Raw genomic sequence first — 26,708 nt, 5'->3', positions numbered from 1 at the left:
AGCAATCTGGAATGACAGTTAATAATTTTAGGTGAAGGAGTGGCAGATTTAAAATGGAAATGAGGAAAGGATCACAAATCTGTTGGGTTTGCTACCCTGGAGTGCAGTGGAGGATGGTACATTGAGTAAATTTAAGGAGGTGATAAATAGGTTTTTAATTAGTAATGGGCTAAAGGATAGACTGAGAGAGCAAGACAAATTAGAGACAGAAAGGGAAAGAAAAAAAAATAAAGTCTTAAACTTGGTGTTCTTATCATCTCTGGACTGGTTGGACCAAAGAATATGTTTCCATGCAGCATTACTCTAAGACTGTCACAATTAACAGTTTAAATTGTTCCCAGAGAGGTGAAATGTTGCTTATTAACAACCGGGCTTCATTTTCATGGGCAATTAACGCAGAAATATAACAAACTCTTCAAAATAACAGAGGCAAAGGGTAAGATGTCACCATTGTCAAGCGGAACAACATTAATTGACCAAAAAGTGCACTGTGGGTGATCCAACACCACACAGACTCCAACGCTTGCAAAAGGTCTCCCCTCACCATCACCTTCTGAAGGGGTAACGAATATTGGGTAATAAGTAATGTCCAAACTGCAAGAATGAATCAAAAATAAAAAGCATTGCCAAAAGTGATCACACCTGGAAAAAGGTCAAGAGCATTTTTAAAAAGATCGCTTATGCATGAATACAACAGAAAGGCAAGGTTGGAATAAAAAGCGACTTTCTGATCTACGGCTTATTATCACACCTCTCAGTAAAGCCTCAAACTGCTGCAACTAATACTAATTGCTTTGAAGTGCAGCAATTTACAGGAACAAACGCAACAGCCATTTACACGCAGCAAGAGCTCTCAAAATGCAGCAAGGATTAGACAAACAGCCTCTGGGGGTTTTCTTTTGTAGGATTGTCTGAACAAGGAAAATTTGCTCAGGAATCTTGGGAGCATTTCTCTCTCAGTCTTCCAAATGCGGCGCACAGACAACCGGACAAAACCAGCTTGGATAAGAACTTGAGGAAACTCATACAGAAGGGTGTTATATTAAAAATTACACTATGCCTGACAGCCCTTGGCCTTGAGTCTTGATGGGCTGAATGCCTTACTTCTGCTCATACTTCTGGTCTATGTTCAAACAGAAATTTGGGTTTATCGCTCGGGTATTGGAGATTAAAAGCAGGGAAGGCCCGTTACTGTCGAGGCTGTGGATGAGGCTGGAGCTGAAGTACTGTGGACAGTTTTGGTTCCCATATTTCAGAAGGGATGATCGGCATTGGAAGTATTACAGAAGAGGTCCACAAAGCTGAGTCCTGGGAAGGAAGGATTGATTTATCAAGAACATCTAAATAGGTTAGACCTTTATTCAGCCGAGTTTAGATAGGACTGATCTTCTTGAAACATTCAAGGTTCTGAGGAGTTTGACAAGCTGGGCATTGCAAAAATGTTTACAGTAATGGAGGAATCTTGAATGAGAGGAGACAGTTATTAAGATAACTGGGCACTCATGTACAACTAAGATACAAGGGGATTTTGTTTTCTCCCAGAGGTGAGCAAATGTCTGGAATTCTCTACCCTAGGGAGTTGTGGAGACTAGATCAATGAAGGTATTTGAAAAGGAGGAAGATAGATTTTCAAAATATCGAGGAGTCAAAGAGTATGAAGAGCTCGCATGAAGGAAGAGTTGAGGCCTGGAGCAGGTCAGTTATGATCTCGTTGCTCATTGGAGAAAACCCAAGGGGCTGATTGGCCTCCGCCTGCTCCTGTTTTTATTTTTGGGTTGTGTTAATGGGTCTGGCAGGTAGCTTGAGTGTAACTGAACTTCAGAAAAATGAGCCACTTCAACAGAATTTCAGATTCAACTGTCCAAAATATCCCCACAGGAAATGTTTTCCCCCAGATCTTTATTGCCAGTCTGGAGTAGCAGAACGAGATTCGCTGAAGGTGTGGGAAACTGAATTTACTTTGTAAAGATATAATATGAAATTATTGTCCTTATTTGCTGTTAGTCAAATTGAACTGTCCTTCCAGTTTGCTAGACATGTACTTGTATGCTTTGGGTTTTTAAAAACTTATTCTGCAGCAGCTTGTTGAATATGTAAGCTGGTAGCAGGACAGTGAGCGACAGTGGGTATCTGTAATGAACAGGTCAAATATCTGTGTATCTCCTCAACAAACCAAGTAGAAAGAATAGAGAATGAGAACTGCAAAGGAATACAAATTAAAGTGGGTGAATTCAATGCTAGATCAGGAAAGAGGGGAGAGAGAGAGACGAAAGAAAATTTGAATTAAGAAAATGCAAACTGGCAGAAAGGTGAAGTAAAAACATTCAATTTCAAATTCACAATCTTGAAAATTTCTAACAATAGCTGTTTTAAGGGTATATAACATTTAATGGTTATTTCCTGTTGCCAGATACATTGCTTGAAACTCATTCACAATTGTCATTTCTTCATAATGCTCCATTAAGTGAAATGCAAAGTCATAGCTATCTGTAGCAGGTTAATTACAGATACCCACTGTCCAGCTCACATGTTCAACAACCTGCCACTGAATGTGCTTTTAAAAATACCCAAGCATACAAGTACAGGTCTACCACACAGTTCAATCGACTGACAGTAAATTCTGTAACAATATATTGCAAGGACTAACTACAGAGATTAAGTTTCAGTTCATTTAAACCTAAATATCCAGTAACCACACACTGCCCAATGTGCTCCCACAGTGAACTAGACAGGGGAATGTTGGCTTCACAGAGGAAGCTGTAGAACAATGAATCTTAGACAGTTGCTTTCATATATTGGTGTTTAACTGTGCACCTGTCCCTCGTAGGAAGGTGCTGTACCACGCAGATGTAAATAATGTCAAACACCATAAGCCTCACCATTACTTTAACAGAAAAATCTGGGCCATTCATTATCAGATCAGCCAATTCTAATGCACTTTGTGCAGAATCTGCATGCCCCAGAGCTGGAATCGCCCCCATACTGCGCCAAATGTCAAATTCCATCCCATCAGTGAGCATTTCATCAGGTTGGAAGTGCACTGAGCTGAAAAGGAATGAACGGAGTGAAAATATTATGTTCACAAAAGCAGAACTCTCAAGTACACTACTCAACCGGTCAATGCCGACTTGCCAACAGTACAGGACCACAGACAGCATCCTCTACCAATTGATGACTCAATGGTCAATACCAGAGCCACTCATCTCTGGTCATCCAATTCCAGCGATGTCTGGGTGTGTTGGAAGCAAATTATTTCTCAAAGATTTACTTTGTGACTGAAGCACTTTATGAGTCCCTACCATGACTAGTTCCTAATGCAGAGTGATGTCAACAGCATGAGTTCAACTTTACCATAAAGGACTTTCCTTCTCAACCTCTCCTCTCACCTGAGGTGTGGCAGCCCTCAGGTTAAACCACCATTTGTTATCTCACTCTAATCAGAGAGTAGCGTTATTGTCTGGTAGAATTATGGTGATTTTACCTTTTAAGAGGTGGTACATCAATTGCAGTCAGCGCTTTATGGAGATATTGGGCAATCAGTCAGACTACTGTCTGCTATTATTCAATAAACTCATTAATAAATCATTATTAGTGGAATTAGTTCATTCACAGTGTGTTGTAACATCATATTATAGTATATTTGTGGATCACACGGATTTAAATATGGATCATGAGTAAACTTGAAGAAATAAGAAATAGGAGCACAGGTAGGCCATTTGGCCCATCAAGCCTGTTCCACTGTGCAATAAGATCATGGTTGATCTTTTTGTGGACTCAGCCCCACTTATCCACGCACTCACCCTACAATCCTTAATTCAGTTATTGTTCAAAAATCTATCTGTCCTGGCCTTAAAAACATTCAATGAGGAAGCCTCAACTGCTTCACTGGGCAGGGAATTCCACACATTCATAACCCTCTGGGTGAAGTTCCTCCTCAACTCAGTCCTAAATCTGCTCCCCCTTATTTTGAGGCTACGCCCCCTCATTCTAGTTTCACCTGCCAGTGGAAATAACCTTCCTGCTTCTATCCTATCTATTCCCTTCATTATTTTATGCGTTTCTATAAGATGCCCACTCATTCTTCTAAATACCAATGAGTATAGTCCCAGTCTACTCAACCTCTCCTCATAAAGCAACCCTCTCAACTCCAGAAACAATCTAGTGAACCTCCTCTGTACCCGCTCCAGTGTTAGTACATCGTTTCTCAAGTAAGGAGACCAAAACGTGTGCACAAAACTGTAAAATGTTGAAATGATTTATAACGTCTTTCAGCAACTGCAAAACTTTACAGAATCCATTGCAATTAGGATCTGCTCCTGAATCCTCAATCAAGGTTTTGCTAACCTGAAACTTTCCCAAAGCTCTCCTGCTGATTCTCCCACTTTCCATCCTCCATAGTTATCCAAACCCTGTGCCAAGAGATTAACTTCCAACAAGTCCAACTCAGTTATCACCACTGTGATCTGCACTCAGGTTTGTAATTCCCATCCTTGTTTATGAAATACATGCATCAATCTCACCTCTTTCATACCATAGTAGCATTGTCCAGTCCTACAACTCTCTGAGCTTTCTGCATCCCAATTCTGATTGCAATTCAAGTCTCCAATTCTGGTTCTGTTGTTTAATGGCCCTTGGCACTCTCTGCCGTAAACAGCAGAAAGCCATCCTTAGACCTGCATCCCTTCGCTCCTCATTATGTCACTTCACTACGAATATTGCTTGTTAAACTCAGCCCAAGTTACAATTGACTGTTTGCATTTTCTGATGAAGAAAGTCTAAATCTTTAATTTGTGCAAATCTAATTGCAGTTGCAGTTGGCTGAAATCTACAGTTTAAATTGTGGGGATATTAGCCTGAAACAGGCTTTTCCTTTCAAGGCTTGCAGTGTAGATTAATTGAATCAACTGAAACTGAATCCTCATTAAGTGACTCAGATAAATCCCTGTTTGTTGACAGCATGTAAAAATGCACAGCTTAGTGCTACGTAGCACAACGTGCCATAGAGTTCTGAGGTTAAGCATCTCAAGGAGTTAAGTAGCAGGGGAGAGTGTGTAGGATCAGTGAGTATTCCTAGGAGAAAGTGAGGACTGCAGATGCTGGAGATCAGAGCTGAAAATGTGTTGTTGGAAAAGTGCAGGTCAGGCAGCATCCAAGGAGCAGGAGAATCGACGTTTTGGGCATGAGCCCTTCTTCAGGAATCTGAAGAAGGGCTCATGCCCGAAACGTCGATTCTCCTGCTCCTTGGATGCTGCCTGACCTGCTGCGCTTTTCCAGCAACAGATTTTCAGCAGTGAGCATTCCTAGACTTGATGTAAAAGTAAGGTTTCAGTTTGCATTTAGGTTCCTGGCCTTTTACTTTCTTTTCTTTAAAAATAGTCTATTAGGTATAAGATTGATGCTAGTGTAAAAAAAAATTACAGTGACATATAAAGAACAGAGATATATCAGTGATTAATTATATAGGTGATGTGTTGCTGCAGCATGTTGAAGCTTCTGGATACAGAGGTGATCCACAGTGAACATTGATACAGCAAGTGTTTAAGCCCAAGCAACTTCAGACCCGAGTTCTGGAGATATAGTTTGAGTGGTAGACATTCCACGACATCAAGGGGGGCGGGGAAAATTACCCAGACAATTTGCTTCAAGAGGCAGTCAAACTCTCCATATCAAGTCATTCAGATTTAGTCTGTGATCAGGGACAGAAGTGCGAGACTGCAGGTGAGGCAAGTATCAAGATCCAAGCTCTCAAGAGCCTCAATCCCAGCAATTGTCAATAATCCCTAGGCTCTGGAAAGACATTGGGATGAAAACAGAGTGCAGGAAGGATGAACACAATGACTGTGGCACTGTAGTACAGGGAGCCATTGAAGTGGGGGATGCAGTCAGCAGGGGACAGTGTGAAACTGTGGTTAGTTAAAGTTCTCTGGAGTCAGGAGCAGGTATCCCTGAAGTCTCTGTTGCCTGTCCAAGTCAGGGTTAAAGACATCAAATCAGGGATGCAGAGGAACTTAGAGTGGAAGTGAAAGGATTCAGTTGTCAACAACATTAATTGAACTCAAAAGGACATTCTGCTGAGAGATGTTCAGGAATTAGGATCTAATTTAAAAAGCACAACTCAAAAGGTACTAATCTCAGGATTGGTATCCGAGTCAAGGGCAAAGTGGCCTCGATGAACATAAATGGTTGTATCAAAGACTGATCTGGGAGGCATGAGGTTCAGTTGCTTGGCACTAGTACTGAGTAAAAAAGAAATATTCCAGTCGACATGCTTCACCTGTAGACATGCTGGGATCAATGTTTGAACAAACTGAATAACTAGGCTGCAGAGAAGGATTTAAACTAGATGGAGCAAGGTGAGGGGTAGTTTTGGACAGAGAATACATAGGCTTGTGAAGCAAAAGTCCAAGCAGGAACAGAGGCAGCAACAGAGCAAAAGAGGTCAAACAGGAGGATAAATACCTGAGAAACGGGCTCAGTCAGAGTGAATGATTTGATTTGATTTATTATTGTCACATATACCAACACACAGGGAAAAGTATTGTTTTGTATATTCACCAAACAAAACATATCTTACATAACTACATCAGGGTAATAGAAGAGAATGCAAAATATAGTGTTACAGCTACAGAGAAGATGCAGAGAAAGATCAACTCGAATATGATAGGTCTGTTAACAGCGGGGAACAAGCTGTTCTTGAATCTATTAGCGGAGTTCTGGAGTTGACATTATGACCAAAAAAGTGACCTCGGCTTGGCTGCTCAGGAACCAGATTTGCAGACTGAATGAGTAGTAATTGAAAGACATAAAGTACTTACTTTTTGTACTCTGGTCTGCTGGGAATAGAGAGTGGGAATGAAAGGCCTGAGTTTGGTGATGAGTGGATAACGTGTGTAATCAGTTCCTGCATTATTGTCTGCATTTGATAAGGTCAATTTAGTCAAAAAGATTTGAAATGGCAGAGTTCAGTGACCACCAGGAAGTATGGACAGGCAGTGCAGGAGTCCCTCTCAAACAGGTATACCATGAGGATACTGTTGGGAGGATGGCCCCTCGGGGGGACAGTGCTGAACAGGACTGGGGGCAGTAGGCGGATGCGGTGTAGGACAGGATTGGGGGAGCGGGAGGGGGATGGGGGGGGCTGTTGGACAGGGTTTGGAGGGCGGTGTTGGACGGGATTGGGGGGGCAGTGTTGGACGGGATTGGGGGGCCAATATGGGTGGGGGGCAGTGTTGGACAGGGTTGGGGGGGCGGTGTTGGACGGGATTGGGGGGGCGTGTGGGTGGGGGGGCGGTGTTGGACGGGATTGGGGGGCCGTGCAGGCGGGGGGGCGGTGTTGGACGGGGTTGTGGATGCATGCAGGCGGAGGGGGCGGTGTTGGACGGGGTTGTGGGGGCGTGTGGGTGGGGGGCAGTGTTGGACGGGGTGGGGGCAGTGTTGGACGGGGTTGGGGGGGCGGGTGGGCGGGGGTGGTGTTGGACGGGGTTGGTGGATGGGCGCACGGGCAGGGGGGCGGTGTTGGGCGGGGTTGGGGGGTGTGGGTGGGGGTGTTTGTGTTGGACGGGGTTTGGGGCGAGTGGGTGGGGGGGTTGTGTTGGATGGCATTGGGGGGCACATGGATGGGGGTGGTGTTGGACAGGGTTGGGGGGCGTGCAGGTGGGGGGTTGGTGTTGGACAGCGTTGGGGGCGTGTGGGTGGGGGGTGGTGTTGGATGGGGGTTGGGGTATGGGTGGGGGGCTGGTGTTGGACGGGGTTGGGGGCGTGTGGGTGGGGGGTGGTGTTGGATGAAGTTGGGGTGTGAGGTGGGGGTGGGGGGGTAGTGTTGGACGGGGTTGGGGTGTGGGATGGGGTGTGGGTGGTGTTGGATGGTGTTGGGGTTTGGGAGGGGTTGGCCGGGTGGTGTTGGACAGGATTGGGGTGAGGGAGGGGGTGGGGAGGGTGGTGTTGGATGAAATTGGGGGCATGTGGGTGGGGGTTGGTGTTGGACGGGGTTGGGGGGCGGCGGGTGTGGGGTTTGGTGTTGGTCAGGATTGAGGGGTGTGCAGGCGGGGGAATGGTGTTGGACGAGGTTGGAGTGTGGGTGGGGTTGGGGAGGTGGTGTTGGACAGGGTCGGGTGTGTATGGGGGTGGGGGGTGGTGTAGGACGGGGTTGGGGTGTGGGAGGGGGTGGGGGTGGTGTTGGATGGGGTTGGATGTGGGTGGGGGTGTGGGTGGGGGTGTGGTGATGGATGGGGTTGGGTTGTGGGAGGGGGTGCGGGGGTGGTGTTGGATGGGGTTGGGGTATGGGAGGAGGTGGGGGTGGTGTTGGACAGGGTTAGGCTGTGGGAAGGCGTGGGGGCGTGGTGTTGGATGGGGTTGGGGTGTGGGAGGGGGTGGGGGTTGTGGTATTGGACGGGGTTGGGGTGTGGGAGGGGGTGGGGGCGTGGTGTTGGACGGAGTTTGGGGTGTGTGTGGGTGGGGGTTGGCGTTGAATGGGGTTGGGGTGTGGGAGGGGGTGGGGGGTGGTGTTGGATGGAGTTTGGGTGTGGGAGTGGTGTTGGATGGGGGCGGGGGGTGGTGTTGGATAGGGTTGGGGAGTGGGAGGGGGTAGGGGTTGTGGTGTTGGACGGGTTGGGGTGTGGGAGGGGGTGGGGGAATGGTGTTGGGGTGTGGGAGTGGGTGGGGGGATGGTTTTGGATGGGGTTGGGGTGGGGGTGTGGTGTTGGACGGGGTTGGGGTGTGGGAGGGGGTGGGGGTATGGTGTTGGACGGGGTTGTGGTGTGGGAGGGGTGCGGGGTGGTGTTGGATGGGGTGTGGGTGTAGGAGGGGGTGGGAGTGGTGTGGGGTTTGGGAGGAGGTGGGAGGGTGGTGCTGGATGGGGTGTGGGTGTAGGAGGGGGTGGGGGTTGTGGTGTTGGGGTGTGGGAGGGGGTGGAGAGATGGTGTTGGGGTGTGGGAGTGGGTGGGGGGAAGGTGTTGGACGGGGTTGGGGTGTGGGAGGGGTAGGGTTTGGTGTTGGACGGGGTGTGGGTGTAGGAAGGGGTGGGAGTGGTGTTGGGGTGTGGGAGGGGGTGGGGGTTGTCGTGTTGGACGGGTTGGGGTGTGGGAGGGAGTGGGGAGATGGTGTTGGGGTGTGGGAGTGGGTGGGGGGATGGTGTTGGTCGGGGTTGGGGTGTGGAAGGGGGTGGGGGGTGGTGTTGGATGGGGTTGGGGCGTGGGAGGGGGTGGGGGTTGGTGTTGGTCAGGGTTTAGGGGGCGTGTGGGTGGGGTGGTGGTGTTGGATGGGGTTCGGGTGTGGGAGGGGGAGGGGGCATGGTTTTGGATGGGGCTGGAGTGTGGGAAGGGGTGGGGGTTGTGGTATTGGACGGGTTTGGAGTGTGGGAGGGGGTGGGGGTGTGGTGTTGGACAGGGTTGGGGTGTGGGAGGGGGTGGGGGCGTGGCATTGGACGGGGTTGGGGTGTGGGAGGGGGTAGGGGGTGGTGTTGTACGGGGTTAGGGTGTGGGAGGGGTGGGGGTGTGGTGTTGGACGGGGTTGGGGTGTGAGAGGGGTCTGGTGGGGCTGGTTTTGGATGGGGTTCGGGTGTGGGAAGGGGTGGGCATTGGTGTTGGACCGGGTTTGGGGGTGGGCAGGAGCGGGGCCTCACACGCCTGTGATGCTGCCTTTTCTCCTGAACAGGGAGCAGAGTTTACAGAAAACTCCGAGCCCCAGAGGAAAAGATATTGAATCAATTTATCGAATAATCAATTATCCGAATGAAATGGTGCCTGCCCATCTCATTCAGATAATCGAGGTTCCTCTGTAGATAGTCTGGGCAAAGAAATGGCAGGTGGAGTTTAATCTGGACAAATGCAAGGTAATTCAGTTTTGAAGATCTAATGCAGGAGGGAAGTATACAGTAACTGGCAGAACCTTAACTAGCTTCAACATAGAGAAGAATTGAGGGAAAGGTTATGGTATGTTTGCCTTCATCAGTCAGGGTACAGAAAATTAAAATTGGCAAGTCGTGTTGCAGCTGTATAGAACTTCAGTGAGGCCACATTTGATATATTATGTACCGTTCTGATTACCACGCTACCAGAGGGATGTGGAGGCTTTGGAGAGAGTACTGAAACAGTTTTCCAGAGTGCTGCTTGGTTTGGAGAATATTAGCCATGGGGTGAGATCGGACAAACTTTTTTTTTCCCCACATGAACTTTGAAAGATGAGAGGTGACCTGACAGACATTTACAAAAATTATGAGACGTACAAATAGAATGAATAGTCTTTTTCCCAGAGTAGAAATTTCAATTACTACGTGATATAGGTAAAAGGGGATAAGTTTAAAGGATACGTGAGAGGCAAGTTTTTTTACACACAGAGTGTGTAAGTGCCTGGAATGTGCTGCCAGAGGAGGTGGTGAAGGCAGATACAATAGCAATGTTTAAGAGGCATCTTGACCGATACATGAATAGGCAGGGGAATAGAGGGATACAGACCACATAGAGGCAAAAGGTTTATAGTAGCATAGTCAGCACGGTCTTGGTGGTCCAAAGGGCCTGTCTCTGTGCTATACTGTTTTTAGATTAGATTAGATTAGATTACAGTGTGGAAACAGGCCCTTCGGCCCAACAAGTCCACACCGACCCGCCGAAGCAAAACCCACCCATACCCCTACATTTACCCCTTACCTAACACTACAGACAATTTAGTATGGCCAATTCACCTGACCCTGCACATCTTTGGATGGTGGGAGGAAACCGGAGCACCCGGAGGAAACCCACGCAGACACGGGGAGAACGTGCAAACTCCACACAGTCAGTCGCCTGAGGCGGGAATTGAACCCAGGTCTCTGGTGCTGTGAGGCAGCAGTGCTAACCACTGTGCCACCGTGCCGCCCGTGTTCTTTGGTCTTTGAAGGGACAGGGCAGCATTGCAGGGCATCTGCTTAGATGACGACAGTCTGGGTACATATGAAAGGCTTTGCATACAAACAGAAAGAAAAGAAACAGATCAGGTGGAGGGAGAATGGCAAAAGGCTAAATTAATAGCTCTTTGCGAGTTTGGAGAAGATTTGAGAAATTAATAGTGCTTTATTCGAATGTGCGCAGTATTCAGAAGAAAACAAACGAATTAATGGCACAAATAGAGGTTAATGACTATAGAATCATTGCATTTTACAGTACATAAGGAGACCATTCCACCCAACATGTCTGTATGGCTCCCAGCAGAGCTACCCAGCTCGTCCCACTCTTCAGCCCTCTCTCCATAGTCCTCTAGATTCATCACTTTCAAATATATATCCCACTCTCTTTTGAAACCCCCTCTGGAATCCACTTGCACGACTCTCCCAGGCAGTCCATTTCTAATCCTAACAATTTTAGTTGTTCTGTAAAAGAAATCTCTGCAAAGGAGTTGGTTACAGTGATGGTGCAATAAAGTTCTAGTCAAGAATAAAAGGTTTAGATTCCAGAGGAACACTGAACTTCAACCTAAACCATGTACAATCCTCCGTTCAACAATTCAATAATTATCGTTGGTTATCTTTGCTTTTCTGCCTTGTAGTACAGTAGAAATTAGTGCAAAGATTCGTAGGTTGATGAACTGTCTGACACTATTAATCTATAAGCCTGTGTTACTGATCCAGGGGCAATTGTTCAAATCCCACAATGACAGCTGGTGAAATGTAATTAATGTAAATGCAGTTAAAAAAAACCTCAAATCAAGGGGCGGTGACCATGACAATTACAATGGCTTTTATTTTACCATAAGCCAATCTGATTCGCTAATGGAAGGAAGCCTGCAGTCATGAGTGGCACAGTGGCTCAGCAGATAGCACCACTGCCCCACAACGCCAGGAACCCGGGTTCGATCCCAGCCTCGGGTGACTGGCTGCATGCACATTCGCCCCGTGTCTGCGTGGGTTTCCTCCCACAATCCAAAGATGTGCAGGTTAGGTGAATTGGCCACGCTAAATTGCCCGTAGTGTTTAGGGAAGTGTAGGTTTGGTGCATTTGTTATGGGTAAATGTAGAGTAATAGGATAGGGGAATGGGTCTGGGTGGGTTACTCTTCAGAGGGTCAGTGTGGACTGGTTGGGCCGAAGGGCCTGTTTCCACACTGCAGGGAGTCCACAATTACTCAGTCTGGCCTATGTGACTCCAAACTCACAGAAAGGTGGTTGGCTCTCGATAGCACTCTGAAAATGGTTTGAGGGAGGTTAGACATGAGCAAAAAAATGCTGATGATGCCATTAACTAAACAGAATAAAAAGCAAGGACACCCCTTCCCCTATCACTGGGCGTGTTGGACCTGAATGGGGTGAAGTTTTTTGGGGCCCCACATTCCATCCAACAAACAAGGTGGGTGCCGAACTCAGAGATAACAGTGAGCCCATGGCTCAGAAACTAGCTCTGACAGAAGCTGGAGGAGACAAATGAGCGAGAAATAATGACATTGTCAACAACCTCAATGGATAATGGAACTAATGATAGAGGTGATCATAGGATCACAGGACCTTTAGAGTGCAGAAGCAATCTGTTTGATCCATCACGTCTGCAATGGCTGCCCAAATGAACAGCTCACCTGGAACCATTCCCACAAGCTCACCCCATTACCCAGCATGCTGCTCCTTTTCAGATGAAGGAGCGATAAGGAATGAAGGAGGTGAAAGACAGGGAGAAAAAGAGAGATCAAGATAGAGAGGTGCTTGAGCTGATAAAAGTATAGGAAGGGATTAAAGAGTAAGATCTGGAAAGCTGATTCTGTGAAGAGAACCAAAAAATTATATAGAGACTGATTGCCAAGCAAACAGGGAACAATATTAAGCAGAGCTCTGCAAAAGACAAAGTGAAGGTATTATGTCTCACTTTAAATTCAGATACTGTCTCATTACATCCCAGCCTGCACTTCTCTGTGAGGGTTGGAGTACAGAAAATGGGGGACATAACCTTAAATTGAGAAGTTAGCCTTTCAGTTGTAATGGTAAAAAACATGTCTTCACCTAAAGGGTAGCATTGATTTGTAAACCTGTCCCCACGACCTCAAGTTGTTTTATTAATCATTTACAGGATCACTGGCTACATTAGCATTTATTGCTCATCCCTAATTATGCAGAGGGCAGTTAAGAGCCAATTGCATCACTATGGGTCTGGAGTCACATGGAGGCCAGATCAGGTAAGGATGGCAGTTTCCTTCCCTAAAAGACATTAGTCAGCTAGATGGGATTTTCCTGACAATTGGAAATGGATTCATGGTCATCATTAGACTCTTAATTCCAGATTTGTTTTTTTCTTGAATTCAAATTCCACCATCTGCTGTGGTGGGTTGGAACCAAGGTCCCAGAACTTTAACTGGGTCTCTGGTCCAGCAGTAAGACCACTAGACTGAGACCTCCCCTGCTGAGGACAATAAAGCCAATGGAAGTGGAACTGAGAGCCATGAATTTTGATGGGTGCAGAACCAAAGTGGACAGGGATGGAGAGACAATGAAGAGTCACCATGATCCCAGTTGTATGGAGATATAGTTGGAGGGGCTGAGTGGCCTCTTTCTATCCCACAATCCTCTCCTTTCCTGCAGTGACTGAGGTTCCAAGGCTGTGGAAACTTAGGCAGTGCAATTCAGTGGGCGGGACCAGGAGCCTGGACCAGGGGCTCAACATCAAGCGGCTCATCAGCTCACTGCAGGGATCTCAGCTGACAATGAAAGGGTCCGTTTTGGATCAGCGAGCCAGTCTAAGGAGGAAGAGCTAACGAGTTCTGAGCAGCAACATCTTCGGAAACAGCCACTCTCATCTATTATTAACGTAAAGTTTGGCTTTATTTTAACTGCAGTCTCTGCAGCCCCACTCAACTTCCACTTGCAAACCCGGACAAACTTTACCTTAGTTCAGCCGCTGCAGATGGACGTGTTGGGATAGTCCAACGGTGTAAACTGAAGGTGAGCAGTGAACCCACCTTCCAGTGCCCATTGCACACTGACCACTGTCAGGCATTCAGCACACACGGGCTCCTAATACACCGCACGCGAGTCAAAACTGGCAACATATTACTGTACATATCTCCTCAGCAGTAACCGCCTATTTGCAACTGACCAGCGAAATTCCTTACCAATACCCTATCTCCGGCCAAGTGGACATCAGGGCTGCTTCATCCCCGCTCCTGCACCAGGAGGGTTTGGAGAACTGGCGGTGTCAGACACACAAATCCAGCGAGCAGGGACTGGGCGAGAGTAGAGTTATTAAACAGCTCATTTACAGAGTCCCAGTCCCAACCACAATTAAAAATAAAACATCTTCGCATAGATGCTGAAACGTCCTAATTGTTCCTCCTTCTATACATATTTTTTAAGCCTTACAATGGGCTGCGAGAGAAGCGTGTCTAACACTCAGTGCGGTCTGCATCCAGCCTCTCTCGCTGCTCTGTAGCTTTCTGATTAAATAAATTGCTACTCCTAAGCTTTTAGAGAGAGGAGGGCGGGGTTCCAATTAAAAGGGAGCTTTTAACCATGTCTGTGGTTTCATTCTGTATTTCTACTCTCTCTTCCAACGATTGCAATCTGGCTACCTCTTTATACAGAGATTGAAATAAAAGACTTAACGCAGAAGCACAGAAACCGTCTCTTTGGATAAAACGAAATTGAGCCATTAACTGTCTCAAAAGCTCGGTAATTGAGAAAGTTGCTGTCCATTGGGCACAGATCCTCCAGCATTGATGTTTTTTTGTATTGCTTTTGAATTCAGAGATCTCTAACGTGGGTGGACACTGCTTCCATTTTTATGAGTTTTAGGAACCATTAGTGATTCACAGACAATGCAGACGCCTATTGTAAAAGCAATGGACAAAGATGAGTGAGATCACACACTGGGCGCTGGGATTTGTTCCCATTGATAGCATTTCACTCAAAACTTTGATGTCTCTTCAGAATTATTGGTCCCCATGTAAAAACACAAACCATGGACTAATACAACACAGATAAAAGCATTCGCCCATTGCAGCAGCAGCAGGTCTTTATAGAGGGCTAGTCAATTCTATTCCACTCCCAGCTCTCTCGCATCCCTAGTTAGATCCCACTTGGAATACTGTGAGCAGATCTGGGCACTATACCTAAGGAAGGGTATATTGGCTAGGAGGGAGTGCATTGTAGTTTGACAAGAATGATAGTCAGTTCCACTATAATGCCGTAGATTAGATTACTTACAGTGTGGAAACAGGCCCTTCGGCCCAACAAGTCCACACCGCCCCGCCGAAGCGCAACCCACCCATACCCCTACATTTACCCCTTACGTAACACTACGGGCAATTTAACATGGCCAATTCACCTGACCTGCACATCTTTGGACTGTGGGAGGAAACCGGAGCACCCGGAGGAAACCCACGCAGACACGGGAAGAACGTGCAAACTCCACAGTCAGTCGCCTGAGGCGGGAATTGAACCCGGGTCTCTGGCGCTGTGAGGCAGCAGTGCTAACCACTGTGCCACCGTGCCGCCGTAGTTCCATTCTCGTGCAAACCCACGTTATAATAAAATGGTATAATAGCAACCCCATTTAAACAAGTGGGACCAGGATCATGTGATAACCAATTCACGCCTTAAAAGTTCACGCATTAGAAACGGTCACCCCAATTTGTCAATTGGATAAAAATAAATTTGCATTAACAAAACACATGTTATAGCAGAATGACCTGTACCTGGACTCAAGGGGTTATGAGGAAAGATTATACAAATAAGGTCTGATTTCTCTAGAATTTAGACAGTTAAGGGGTGATCTGACTGAAGTATCCAAGATATTAAGGGGAAAGGGTAGATAAAGATAAACTATTTCCATTAGCTGAGGATCCTAAAAACATGGGGCATACTCTGAGAGTTAGGGCTAGTCTGTTCAGGAGAGATGTTAGGAGTCACTTCTACCACAAAGGGAGGTTCGGGTCTCTGTTGTACAAACTGGACTTGATGCCAGACCAGTTTTAAGTCTGATACAGATCATCTTTTGATGGGCAAAGGATTGGAAGGATATGGACCAAAGGCCTAATGAAGTTAGGCCACAGATCAGCCACCATGTCACTAAATGATAGAACAGGCTCGAGGGGCTGAATGGTCTACTCTTGTTCCTATCCCTCTGTTTAAGTCATTATCTAATTCCGTTTCAAAAGTTGTTATTGAATCTGTTGCCACCAGCCTTTCGGGTAGTACATTTCAGATCATAACCTGCTTAAAAAATGCACCACCCTTTTTCATTTAAAATAAACAAAACACTGCTCTACAATAACTTCCAGAAGGAATAAATACTTGAAAAGGAATGTTTGCAGGGCTACAGAGTCAATGCAAGATTACGGTTCAGGGTTGCATATTTAAGATGGAGATGTGGACAAGTTCTCATGGAGGGCTGTTAATGTCAGTGAGAGATGGAGGCTGAGTCACTGCATATAGTTAAGGTTGAGTAGGACAGACTTTTGATTGATAAGGGAGTTAAGGATTATGGGGGAGAGGCAAGAGAGTCCACATCGGATCAGTCATGATCTTATTGAATGACAGCTCAGGCTAGAAGTGCTGAATGCCCTACTCATATACCTACTTATTACCTTCTTAAGACAAACTCAACAGAGGAAACATTGGACATCCTCCTTCCTTGATATATGATTTTGTACTTCCCTTTCATGGGGTGGCTCAGTGGTTAGCACTGTTGCCTCACAGCACCAGGAACCTAAGTTCGATTCCAACCTCAGGCAACTGTCTGTGTGGAGTTTGCACACTCTCCCTGTGTCTGCGTGTGTTTCCTCTGGGTGCTCCAATTTCCTCCCATTGTCCAAAGATGTGCAGGGTAGGTGGATTGGCTATGCTAAATTGCCCTATAATGTCCAGGGATGTGCAGGATAGTCAGATAATCCACGAGAAATGCAGGGTTACAGGGATGGGATTGGTTTAGGTGAGATGCTCTGCAAAGGGTCTGTGTGGACTCGATACTGTGAATGGCTTGCTTCCACACTGTAGGGATTCTATGATATTTTAAAAAATGTAGTTTTCAGTGTCCAATTTCACAGCAACCAGAAATGGTGTCATGCAAACACTTTGAGTAACGACGGGTTAACGAATTCTCATACTTGGTTACAGGGGGGTCAGGACTGGCAGTTAAACCTCCATGATTTTTCAACTTATCGAAAAGACAGAGGTGGGCAGAGGGGGTGGAGTTGCCTTGTTAGTTAAGAACAAAATTAAATCTATGGTATTGAATGACATAGCGTCAGATGATGTGGAGTCTGTGTGGGTGGAATTGAGGAACCACAAAGGCAAAAAAAACATAATTGGAGTTGTGTATAGACCTCCTAACAGTGGTCAGGACCAGGGACGCAACATGTACCGGGAAATAGAGAAGGCATGTCAGAAAGGCAAGGTTACATTGATCATGGGAGACTTCAATATGCAGGTGGACTGGGTAAATAATGTTGTTAGTGGATCTAAAGAAAGGGAATTCATGGAATGCTTACAGGATGGCTTCTTGGAACAGCTTGTCATGGAGCCCACAAGAGAGCAGGTTATTCTGGACCTAGTGCTTTGCAATGAACCAGACTCTATAAAAGATCTTAAAGTAAGGGAACCCTTAGGAAGTAGCGACCATAATATGATAGAGTTCAGTCTGGAGTTTGAAAGGGAGAAGGCAAAATCGGATGTAATGGTGTTACAGTTGAATAAAGGTAATTATGAGGGCATGAGAGAGGAACTGACTAAAATAGACTGGAAGCAGAGGCTAACCGGGAAGACAGTAGAGCAAAAATGGCAGGAGTTTGTAGGTATAATTGAGGACACTGTACAGAGGTTCATTCCCAAGAAAAGAAAGATTAACCGGGGAGGGATTAGACAACCTTGGCTGACAAAGGAAGTCAGGAAATGTATTAAAGAAAAAGAGAGATCCTATAAAGTGGCTAAGAACAGTGGGAAATCAGAAGATTGGGAAGGATACAAAAGCAAACAGAGGATAACAAAGAGTGTAATAAGAAAGGAGAGGATCAAATATGAAGGTAGGCTAGCCAGTAATATTAGAAATAATAGTAAAAGTTTCTTTCAGTACATAAGAAACAAACGACAGGCAAAAGTAGACATTGGGCCACTTCAAACTGATGCAGGAAGCCTAGTGATGGGAGATAAGGAAATAGCAGGAGAACTTAACAAGTACTTTGCGTCAGTCTTCACAGTGGAAGACATGAGTAATATCCCAAAAATTAAAGGGTGTCACGGGGCTGAGTTGAGTATGGTTGCCATTACGAAAGAGAGTGTGCTAGAAAAGTTAAAAAGTCTTAAAATTGATAAATCTCCTGGCCCCGATGGGATACACCCTAGAGTTCTGAGAGAGGTGGCTGAGGAAATAACAGAGGCATTGGTTGAGATCTTTCAAGAGTCACTGGAGTCAGGAAAGGTCCCGGATGATTGGAAGATGGCTGTTGTAACCCCCTTGTTCAAGAAAGGATCAAGGCAAAAGATGGAAAATTATAGGCCAATCAGCTTAACCTCGGTTGTTGGTAAAATTCTAGAATCCATCATTAAGGATGAGGTTTCTAAATTCTTGGAAGAGCAGAGTCTGATTAGAACAAGTCAACATGGATTTAGTAAAGGGAGGTCATGCCTGACAAACCTGTTGGAATTTTTTGAAGAGGTAACAATTGGGTTAGACCAGGGAAACCCAGTGGATGTGGTCTATCTAGACTTTCAAAAGGCCTTTGATAAGGTGCCACACGGGAGGCTGCTGAGCAAGGTGAGGGCCCATGGTGTTCGAGGTGAGCTGCTGGGATGGATTGAGGATTGGCTGTCTAACAGAAGGCAGAGAGTTGGGATAAAAGGTTCTTTTTCAGAATGGCAGCCGGTGACGAGCGGTGTCCCGTAGGGTTCGGTGCTGGGGCCACAGCTGTTCGCATTATATATTAATGATTTGGATGAGGGAACCGGGGGCATTCTAGCGAAGTTTGCCGATGATACGAAGTTAGGTGGACAGGCAGGTAGTACTGAGGAAGTGGGGAGGCTACAAAAGGATCTCGACAGGTTGGGAGAGTGGTCCAGGAAATGGCTGATGGAATTTAACGTGAGCAAGTGCGAGGTCTTGCACTTTGGCAAAAAGAATAAAAGCATAGACTACTTTCTAAATGGTGAGAAAATTAATAAAGCCAAAGCACAAAGGGATCTGGGAGTGCTAGTCGAGGATTCTCTAAAGGTAAACATGCAGGTTGAGTCCGTGATTAAGAAAGCGAATGCAATGTTGTCTCTTATCTCAAGAGGGTTGGAATATAAAAGCAGAGATGTACTACTAAGACTTTATAAAGCTCTGGTTAGGCCCCATTTGGAGTACTGTGTCCAGTTTTGGTCCCCACACCTCAGGAAGGACATACTGGCACTGGAACGTGTCCAGCGGAGATTCACACGGATGATCCCTGGAATGACAGGTCTAACATATGAGGAACGGCTGAGGATACTGGGATTGTATTCGTTGGAGTTTAGAAGATTAAGGGGAGACTTAATAGAGACGTACAAAATAATACATGGCTTGGAAAAGGTAGATGCTAGGAAATTGTTTCAGTTAAACGAGGAGACTAGGACCCGTGGACACAGCCTTAGAATTAGAGGGGGTCATTTCAGAACAGAAATGCGGAGACATTTCTTCAGCCAGAGAGTGGTGGGCCTGTGGAATTCATTGCCACAGAGTGCAGTGGAAGCCGGGACGCTAAATGTCTTCAAGGCCGAGATTGATAGATTCTTGTTGTCTCGAGGAATTAAGGGCTACGGGGAGAATGCTGGTAAGTGGAGCTGAAATGCGCATCAGCCATGATTGAATGGCGGAGTGGACTCGATGGGCCGAATGGCCTTACTTCCACTCCTATGTCTTATGGTCTTATGGTCTCATTGATATTTATTTTGCTGCCCCAGGAAGTGGCCTTATGAAACTTTCAGTTTATATAGAAACCGCAAGGAATGATTCAAAAGAAAAGTCTAACAGCCTTTTCCCAGTGAATACTGCCATTGGGCAATAAATACTAAGAGTTTCAACAATGCCCCGGCCCAAAGAACGAACTATTAATCAGTCGAATTTCCAACTTCAACAGAAAGGCAGATTTCACTTTCGAACCTTTCCAGCAAGATCGTAAGGAACCTATGTTAAAACTAAGCTACTCGCTCTTAACTCTGTCTACCAGGCTCCACAAACAGCCAATTTTACACTGATCTTCAACACTCGTTCAAAGTGCAGACTCAGAGAATAGTAGATCAACAGAATTGCACTGTCAAAGCAATCTATTTCTGTGTGTTGAATTTTTAAAAATTAGATTCAATTTAAAATATTTATCTTCAGCCAGTTTGGAAGAAAGTTTATTTGAATGCAGGGAGATGTTCCTGTGGAGACCTGACATTTCAGGTCAGCTGAGGTGTTGATTCCAGCTCAGCTTCCCATGAAAAGCAAAACCTCACAGCTAATCCCAAAGAAAATGAATCAGGTACTAAGACCAATAACTGCAACCAGGTCAGATTTCTACCTCTGCTCCAGCTCCTCATAATGATATTCCCCTTTGGCAAGCTTTGTCAATGAAGGAGGCAATAGGAATTGGCATACAGACAAAGCTTGGTTGCTGTTGACTGTCTGAATGTCAGCAGTGGCACAGTGAGTAATACACACACCGCTGAGTCAGCAGGTCATGGATTCAAGCCCCATTCTAGATGCTTGAATATATAATATAAAGGGGTGTTCTTGGTGCACAACTAAGAGTGTGCTGCACTGTCAGAGGGGCAGTGCTGCACTGTCAGAGGGGCAGTGCTGCACTGTTGAAAGAACAATAATGGGGGAGGGACTCTCCGTAAGAGGGCCATTATTTTCAGAGCCCAGCACTATTCCTGCTGAAGAGCTTATACTCGAAAAGTCGATCCCCCTGTTCCTTGGTTGCTGCCTGACCAGCTGTACTTTTCCAGCACCACACGTTTTGACTCTGATCTCCGGCATCTGCAGTCCTCACTTTGTCCCACTATTGGGGGTCAGAGGAATGCTCCTTCGGTTCTGCCCCTCCCACATGGTCAACGATACTCTCCAGCGCACCTCCTCTACTTTCCACAACTCCGCCCTTTGAACTCCACCCCTCCTAACGCAACAAGGACAGAAACCGCCTGGTCCTCATCTTCCACCCCACCAACCTCCATATACATCGCATCATCCTCTGCCACTTCCACCACCCAGAAACAGACCCCACCACTAGGGATGTAAACTCTCCCCACCCATATCAGTGTTCCGGAGAGACCAATCCCTCTGCGATTCCCTTGTCAGATCCACGCCTCCCACTAGTCCACACCCCACTCCCAGAGGAAGCATTGCACCTCAGAGGGGATTGCAGCATTGTGAGAGAGGGATTACTGAGGATATTTGCACTGTCAAAGGAGCTCTACAACGGGAAAGTGTTGTACTACTGGAGGGGCAGAACCGATGGAGCATTGCACTGTCAGAAAGGCAATACAATGGGAGTGTTGCATTGTCAGAGGGCCAGTACTAAGGGAGTGTGACATTGTCAAAGACACACTTCCCTGAACTGGTCTTCACCCTTTACAACTTCCCCTTCCAATCCTCCCACTTCCTCCAAACCAAATGGATAGCCATGGGCACCTGCATGGACCTCAGCTATGTCTGTCTCTTTGTTCGGTACGTGGAACAGTCCATTTCCCGCAGCTACACTGGTACCATTCCCCACCTTTTCCTCTGCTAAATCGATGACTGTATCGGCGCCACCTCACGCTCCCACGAGGAGGTTGAACAGTTTATCAACTTCACTAACACCTTTCACCCTGACCTCAAATTCACCTGGACCATCTCGGACATCTCCCTCCCCTTCCTGGACCTCTCCATCTCCATCTCCAGTGACCGACTAACCATGGACATCTACTACAAACCCACCAACTCCCACAGCTACCTAGACTATGCCTCATCCCACCCTCCCTCCTGTAAAAATGCCATCCCTTATTCCCAATTCCTCCGCCTCAGCCACATATATTCCCAGGATGACCAATTCCACCATAGAACATCCCAGATGGCCTCCTTCTTCAAAGATCACAAATTCCCCTCCCACATGGTCAACGATGCTCTCCAGCGCATCTCCTCTACTTCCCACAACTCCGCCCTTTGAACCCCACCCCTCCTAACACAACAAGGACAGAACCCCCCTGGTCCTCACCTTCCACCCCCCCAACCTCCATATATATCGCATCATCCTCTGCCACTTCCACCACCCAGAAACGGACCCCACCACTAGGGATGTAAACTCTCCCCACCCATATCAGTGTTCTGGAGAGACCAATCCCTCTGCGATTCCCTTGTCAGATCCACGCCTCCTACTAGTCCACACCCCACTCCCAGTGTCTCCCCCTCCACTGCACAAAGTGCAAACCTTGTGCCCACACCTCCCTCCTCACCTCCGCCCAAGGCCACAAATGATCCTTCCGCATCTGACAGAAATTTACCCGTACTTCCACAAATGTCATCTATTGTATCCGTTGCACCCAATGTGACCTCCTCTACATTGGGGAGACAGGACGCCAACTCGCAGATCATTTCAGAGAACCCGCACCAACTAACCCCACTGCCCCATGGCTCAACACTTCAAATCCCCCTCCAACTACACCAAGGACATGCAGGTTCTGCGCCTCCTCCATTGCCAAACCTCAACCCTGACGCATGGAGGAAGTGCGCCTCATCTTCTGCCTTGGGACCCTGCAACCTCACAGGATTAATGTGGATTTCACCAGTTTCCCCAACGTCTCCCCCCAACTTATCCCAGTCCCAAACCTCCAACTCGACACTGCTGTCTTGACCTGTCCATTGTCTTTCCCATCTATCCAGTCCACGCTCCCCTCCGACCTGTCACCTTCCCCCCACCCCACCTTCATCTACCTATCACATACTCAGCTACCTTCCCCCCAGCCCCACCTCCCCCCATTTATTTCTCAGCACCCCCTCCGGCCTACAAACCTCATTTCTGATGAAGGGCTTATGCCTGAGACATTGATTCTCCTGCTCCTCGGATGTTGCCTGGCCTGCTGTGCTTTTCCAGTGTCATGTTCTTGACACAATACTAAAGGAGCATTACACCGTCAGAGGAGCCAGTTTTAATGAGAGATTAAAATGAGGTTCTACCTTCCCTTCTGGTGAATTTAAAAGTAAACATAGTTTCTATTTGGAAAAAAAAGCAGGGATGTTCTCATTAATGTTTATCCCTCAACAAATTTCATTAAAAACCAACTTAACTAAAAACATATCGTCTGATCAATATCTTTTCACTATTTCTGGGAGCTTGTTTCAAGCAAATTTGTTGATTCTTTTTCTCTGTTACAAACGTAACTGCAGTTCATTTATTGTAAAACAATAGTCGAGATGCGTTGAAGGATGCTATATAAATGCAAGCCTTTTTCCTTCAGTGTTCGAACTCTTACCTTTAAGCCGGAAAGAAGAGAGCTAAGATTATGTGTTATAGGAAGTCAAGTCACGGGGGGAGTTTGAAAATAAGGCAGAGTTTTCAATTGAATATTTAGCAGATATTACTTGGCTCCAACTGTGGTGGCTTTTATGATCAAATAACTGAGTTCTGCTCACACACGTTTCCTATAGTGAGGTTAATTCCGATAATTGCTGAAATTACAAATGTGCGCAGATCCTTAGATAGATGCTTCAGAAACCAGTGATGCTAACAGTTCCCTCTACTTCTTCCATTTCAGGTTGGAATGACTGAGCTCAGGAAGTGAGCTTTAAAACATCCTGCATAATTCATGGATTTTATCACAACTCCTCACACATCAATCAGATCTGTGCAGCTGCAACCCACCCTGCTCTGCATGCTCCCTGTGATGTGTCTACACAGCGATCCCTGTCACCCCACGGGTTTCACCCAAAAACACGACCCCTCCACTGAGGGTCCACCATAACTCCGTGGCCACAGAAACACGACCCCTCCACTGAGGGTCCACCATAACTCCGTGGCCACAGAAACACGACCCCTCCACTGAGGGTCCACCATAACTCCGTGGCCACAGAAACACAACCCCTCCACTGAGGGTCCACCATAACTCCGTGGTCACAGAAACACGACCCCTCCACTGAGGGTCCACCATAACTCCGTGGTCACAGCCCAGTACTTGGTGTGAGTGCAGAAACCACCCTCGTGTGAGCAGACAGAGCAAAGATAGGCCCCTGAGCCTGCTCCACTATTCAATATGATTGTCTTGCACCCACTCCCATCCAGATCCTGCCACCACTGGCCACATCTGGGTTCGTTTTCAGTGTTGGCCACACTGTAAGATGGCAGAGAATGCCAGCTACCAGTTTCTTGGCCATATTTATTCTTCAACCCACAGCAACTGGAACCAGATTACCTGCTGTATTGGGGATCTTGCTGTGCAGAAGTAGTTTCCAAAGTTACAGCAGTGACAGCACTTCAGAAATGATCCATTGGCCATAGAGTGTTTTGGGGACACCAGGAGGGGTTGATGGGCACCATCGGAATGCAGGTTCCTGATTTCGGTCTGTCAGGGCATCGCGCCAGCCTTTTGGCGCATTGAAATCGTGGAGACCAGGAGAGTTGTACACTGGGTGCAGCATTTCACTGTTATCCTGTTATCCTGGGCCTGCACTGGCTTATACCACTTCACATTAACAGCATCTATAACAGGGGACTGGCTGGTGCAGGCATACCTATGTCCCAGGCATAGGCCATCCTCCACTACCTGACCAAAATGAGACCGGCCAGTGAACGTGTCCAGCTATTCCACCACACAATGCATCACTGTTAGCACCAACCCTGTCAGTGCCAAGCGGAGACCACTGTAGATCTTCTTCAACAACGTGTTGAGATACATTTTAACACACTCCGAGAGCAAGTGGGACTCGAAACAGGACCTCCTGGCTCAGAGTTAAGGACACTAGAAATCACCGATCAGTGGTTGGAGTGGAGGTTATGCCACATGCTCTCTCTCTAAAAGGTTCGAGTGTGATGCAAGGGGAGGTGATGGCCAATGGTATTGTAGCTCGACTGTCAATATAATGTTCTGGGACCTAAGTACAAATCCTGCCATTGCAGATGGTGGAATTTGAATTCAACCTTTTAAACAAAATCTGGAACTAAGAATCCAATGATGACCATGAGCCCATTGTCAATTGTCAGAAAAACCCATCTGGTTCACTCATGTCCTTTAGGGAAGGAAGTTGTCATCCTTATCCAGTCTAGACAAGCAGGAGGCTGGAAGAACATAGTAAGCCAGGCAGCATCAGAAGGTGAAGAAGTCGCTGTTTCAGGTGTAACCATTTTAGGGCTGGGGGTGGATGTGGGGTGTGTTGCAGATAGCAGCTCCCCCCACACCCAGGTGAGACAGAGGCTCACCCAAATTTTCCAGGTGAGACAGACGTTCATCTATCTCTCTTCCAACCTCAGAGAAAGTGAGCTCTGCAGATGCTGGAGATCAGAGTCGAGAGTGTGGTGCTAGAAAAACAGAGCAGGCCAGGCAGCCTCGGAGGAGCAGGAGAATCGACATTTCAGGCAAAAGCCCTTCAGGGACTTTAGCCTGATGGCGGGCTTTTGTCCAAAATGTCGATTCTCCTGCTCCTCGGATGCTGCCTGACCTGCTGTGCTTTTCCAGCACCACAGCCTTGACTCTCTTCCAACCTAGTTTACTGCATCCGGTGCTCCCGACGTGGTCTTCTCTACACCGAACGTAAACTTAGGGAATGGCTCATCAAGCATTGCAGCCAGGCCCACAGGGCTGACTTGACCTCCCAGTCACTGCCCATTTCAATTCCCCCAAATTGCCAAAATGAACCACAGTGCAAATTGGAGGAACAACACCTCATCTTCCACCTACAGCCTGGAAGACTCAACATTGAGCTCTCCAATTTCAAATAACCTCCCTTTCCATCGCCCGACTCCCTTTCCAGCCACTCCCCCTCCCTTCCACTGCTCCCTGCCACCAACTGGATTCATCCCTCCCATTGACCAACCCCAGGTTCGTACCCTCTACCTGTCCTCACCTATCCCCATTTCACCACCCTGCCCTCACCACCCCCTTTATCTGCAGCTCCCCCTCCACCCACTCTCAGTCCTGAAGAAGGAGTATACCTGAAATGTCGACTTCCTCACCTCCTGATGCTGCCTGGCTTGCTGTGTTCTTCTAGCCTCCAGTCTGTCTACTTTGGATTCTAGCATCTGCAGTTTTTTTGTCCTTACCTAGTCTGGTCTACATGTGACTCCAGACCCACAGCAACATAGATAACTCTTAACTGCCCTCTGAGCAATTCGAGATGGCCTAGCCAGTGACGGCCACATCCCAAGAATGAATGAAAGACAAATCATCCTCTGTCACAGCCATATTAGGATAATGAAGAGTGGCCCCTCCTCCCTAATGGTGAGGAATCATAGAGGACCAATAGGAATTGTTATCTATGTGAGAAAACTTGAACACTTGGCTGTGAATAGCAAGCAGAAAGCTAAAGGGGATGTTGCTCCTTATCTCAAGAGACATGGTGGTATACAATAGAGAGGAAGTTGTGCAGAAGTGACCATGGGATCTTGCTATGTACAAACTGGGTTCTGTGTTTCCTCACAAAGTTCAGCACCTCGACACTTGTCAATGAGCCCCTGTTCAAACCCCACTGTTCTCTCTCTCTCTCTCCGCTGTGGAACAAAATCTCAAAGACACAAACAAACTACATCATGCTGAGGATTAAGGTGTGTGCGAGAGTTAATAATCAGCTGCAGTAT

The 26,708-nt window shown here is 46.8% G+C and overlaps 1 protein-coding gene across 2 annotated transcripts in view; it reads right to left on the bottom strand.

Moving 5' to 3' along the window:
• Positions 1-26,708, bottom strand: part of LOC122556887 (neuropeptide Y receptor type 2-like) — a 136,285-nt gene that overhangs the window by 7,077 nt on the left and 102,500 nt on the right. Inside the window, exon 1 of one of the 2 annotated variants that reach the window (XM_043704147.2) lies at positions 14,061-14,327. The exons of the other annotated variant lie outside the window; for it this stretch is intronic. Within the exon in view, the coding sequence (XP_043560082.2) occupies positions 14,061-14,089 (29 nt within the window). The 5' untranslated portion in view covers positions 14,090-14,327. Of the gene's footprint in view, positions 1-14,060; positions 14,328-26,708 lie in introns of those variants that run through there. 2 annotated transcript variants of the gene reach the window in all.

This window comes from Chiloscyllium plagiosum, unplaced genomic scaffold (genome assembly GCF_037043375.1).
Source record: "Chiloscyllium plagiosum isolate Xiang-an unplaced genomic scaffold, Cpla_swu_hap1 HiC_scaffold_16, whole genome shotgun sequence".
In the NCBI taxonomy this organism is placed as follows: domain Eukaryota; kingdom Metazoa; phylum Chordata; class Chondrichthyes; order Orectolobiformes; family Hemiscylliidae; genus Chiloscyllium; species Chiloscyllium plagiosum.
The sequence above is the reverse complement of the archived record's forward strand: the minus strand, read 5'-3'. Positions and strand labels throughout refer to the sequence as shown.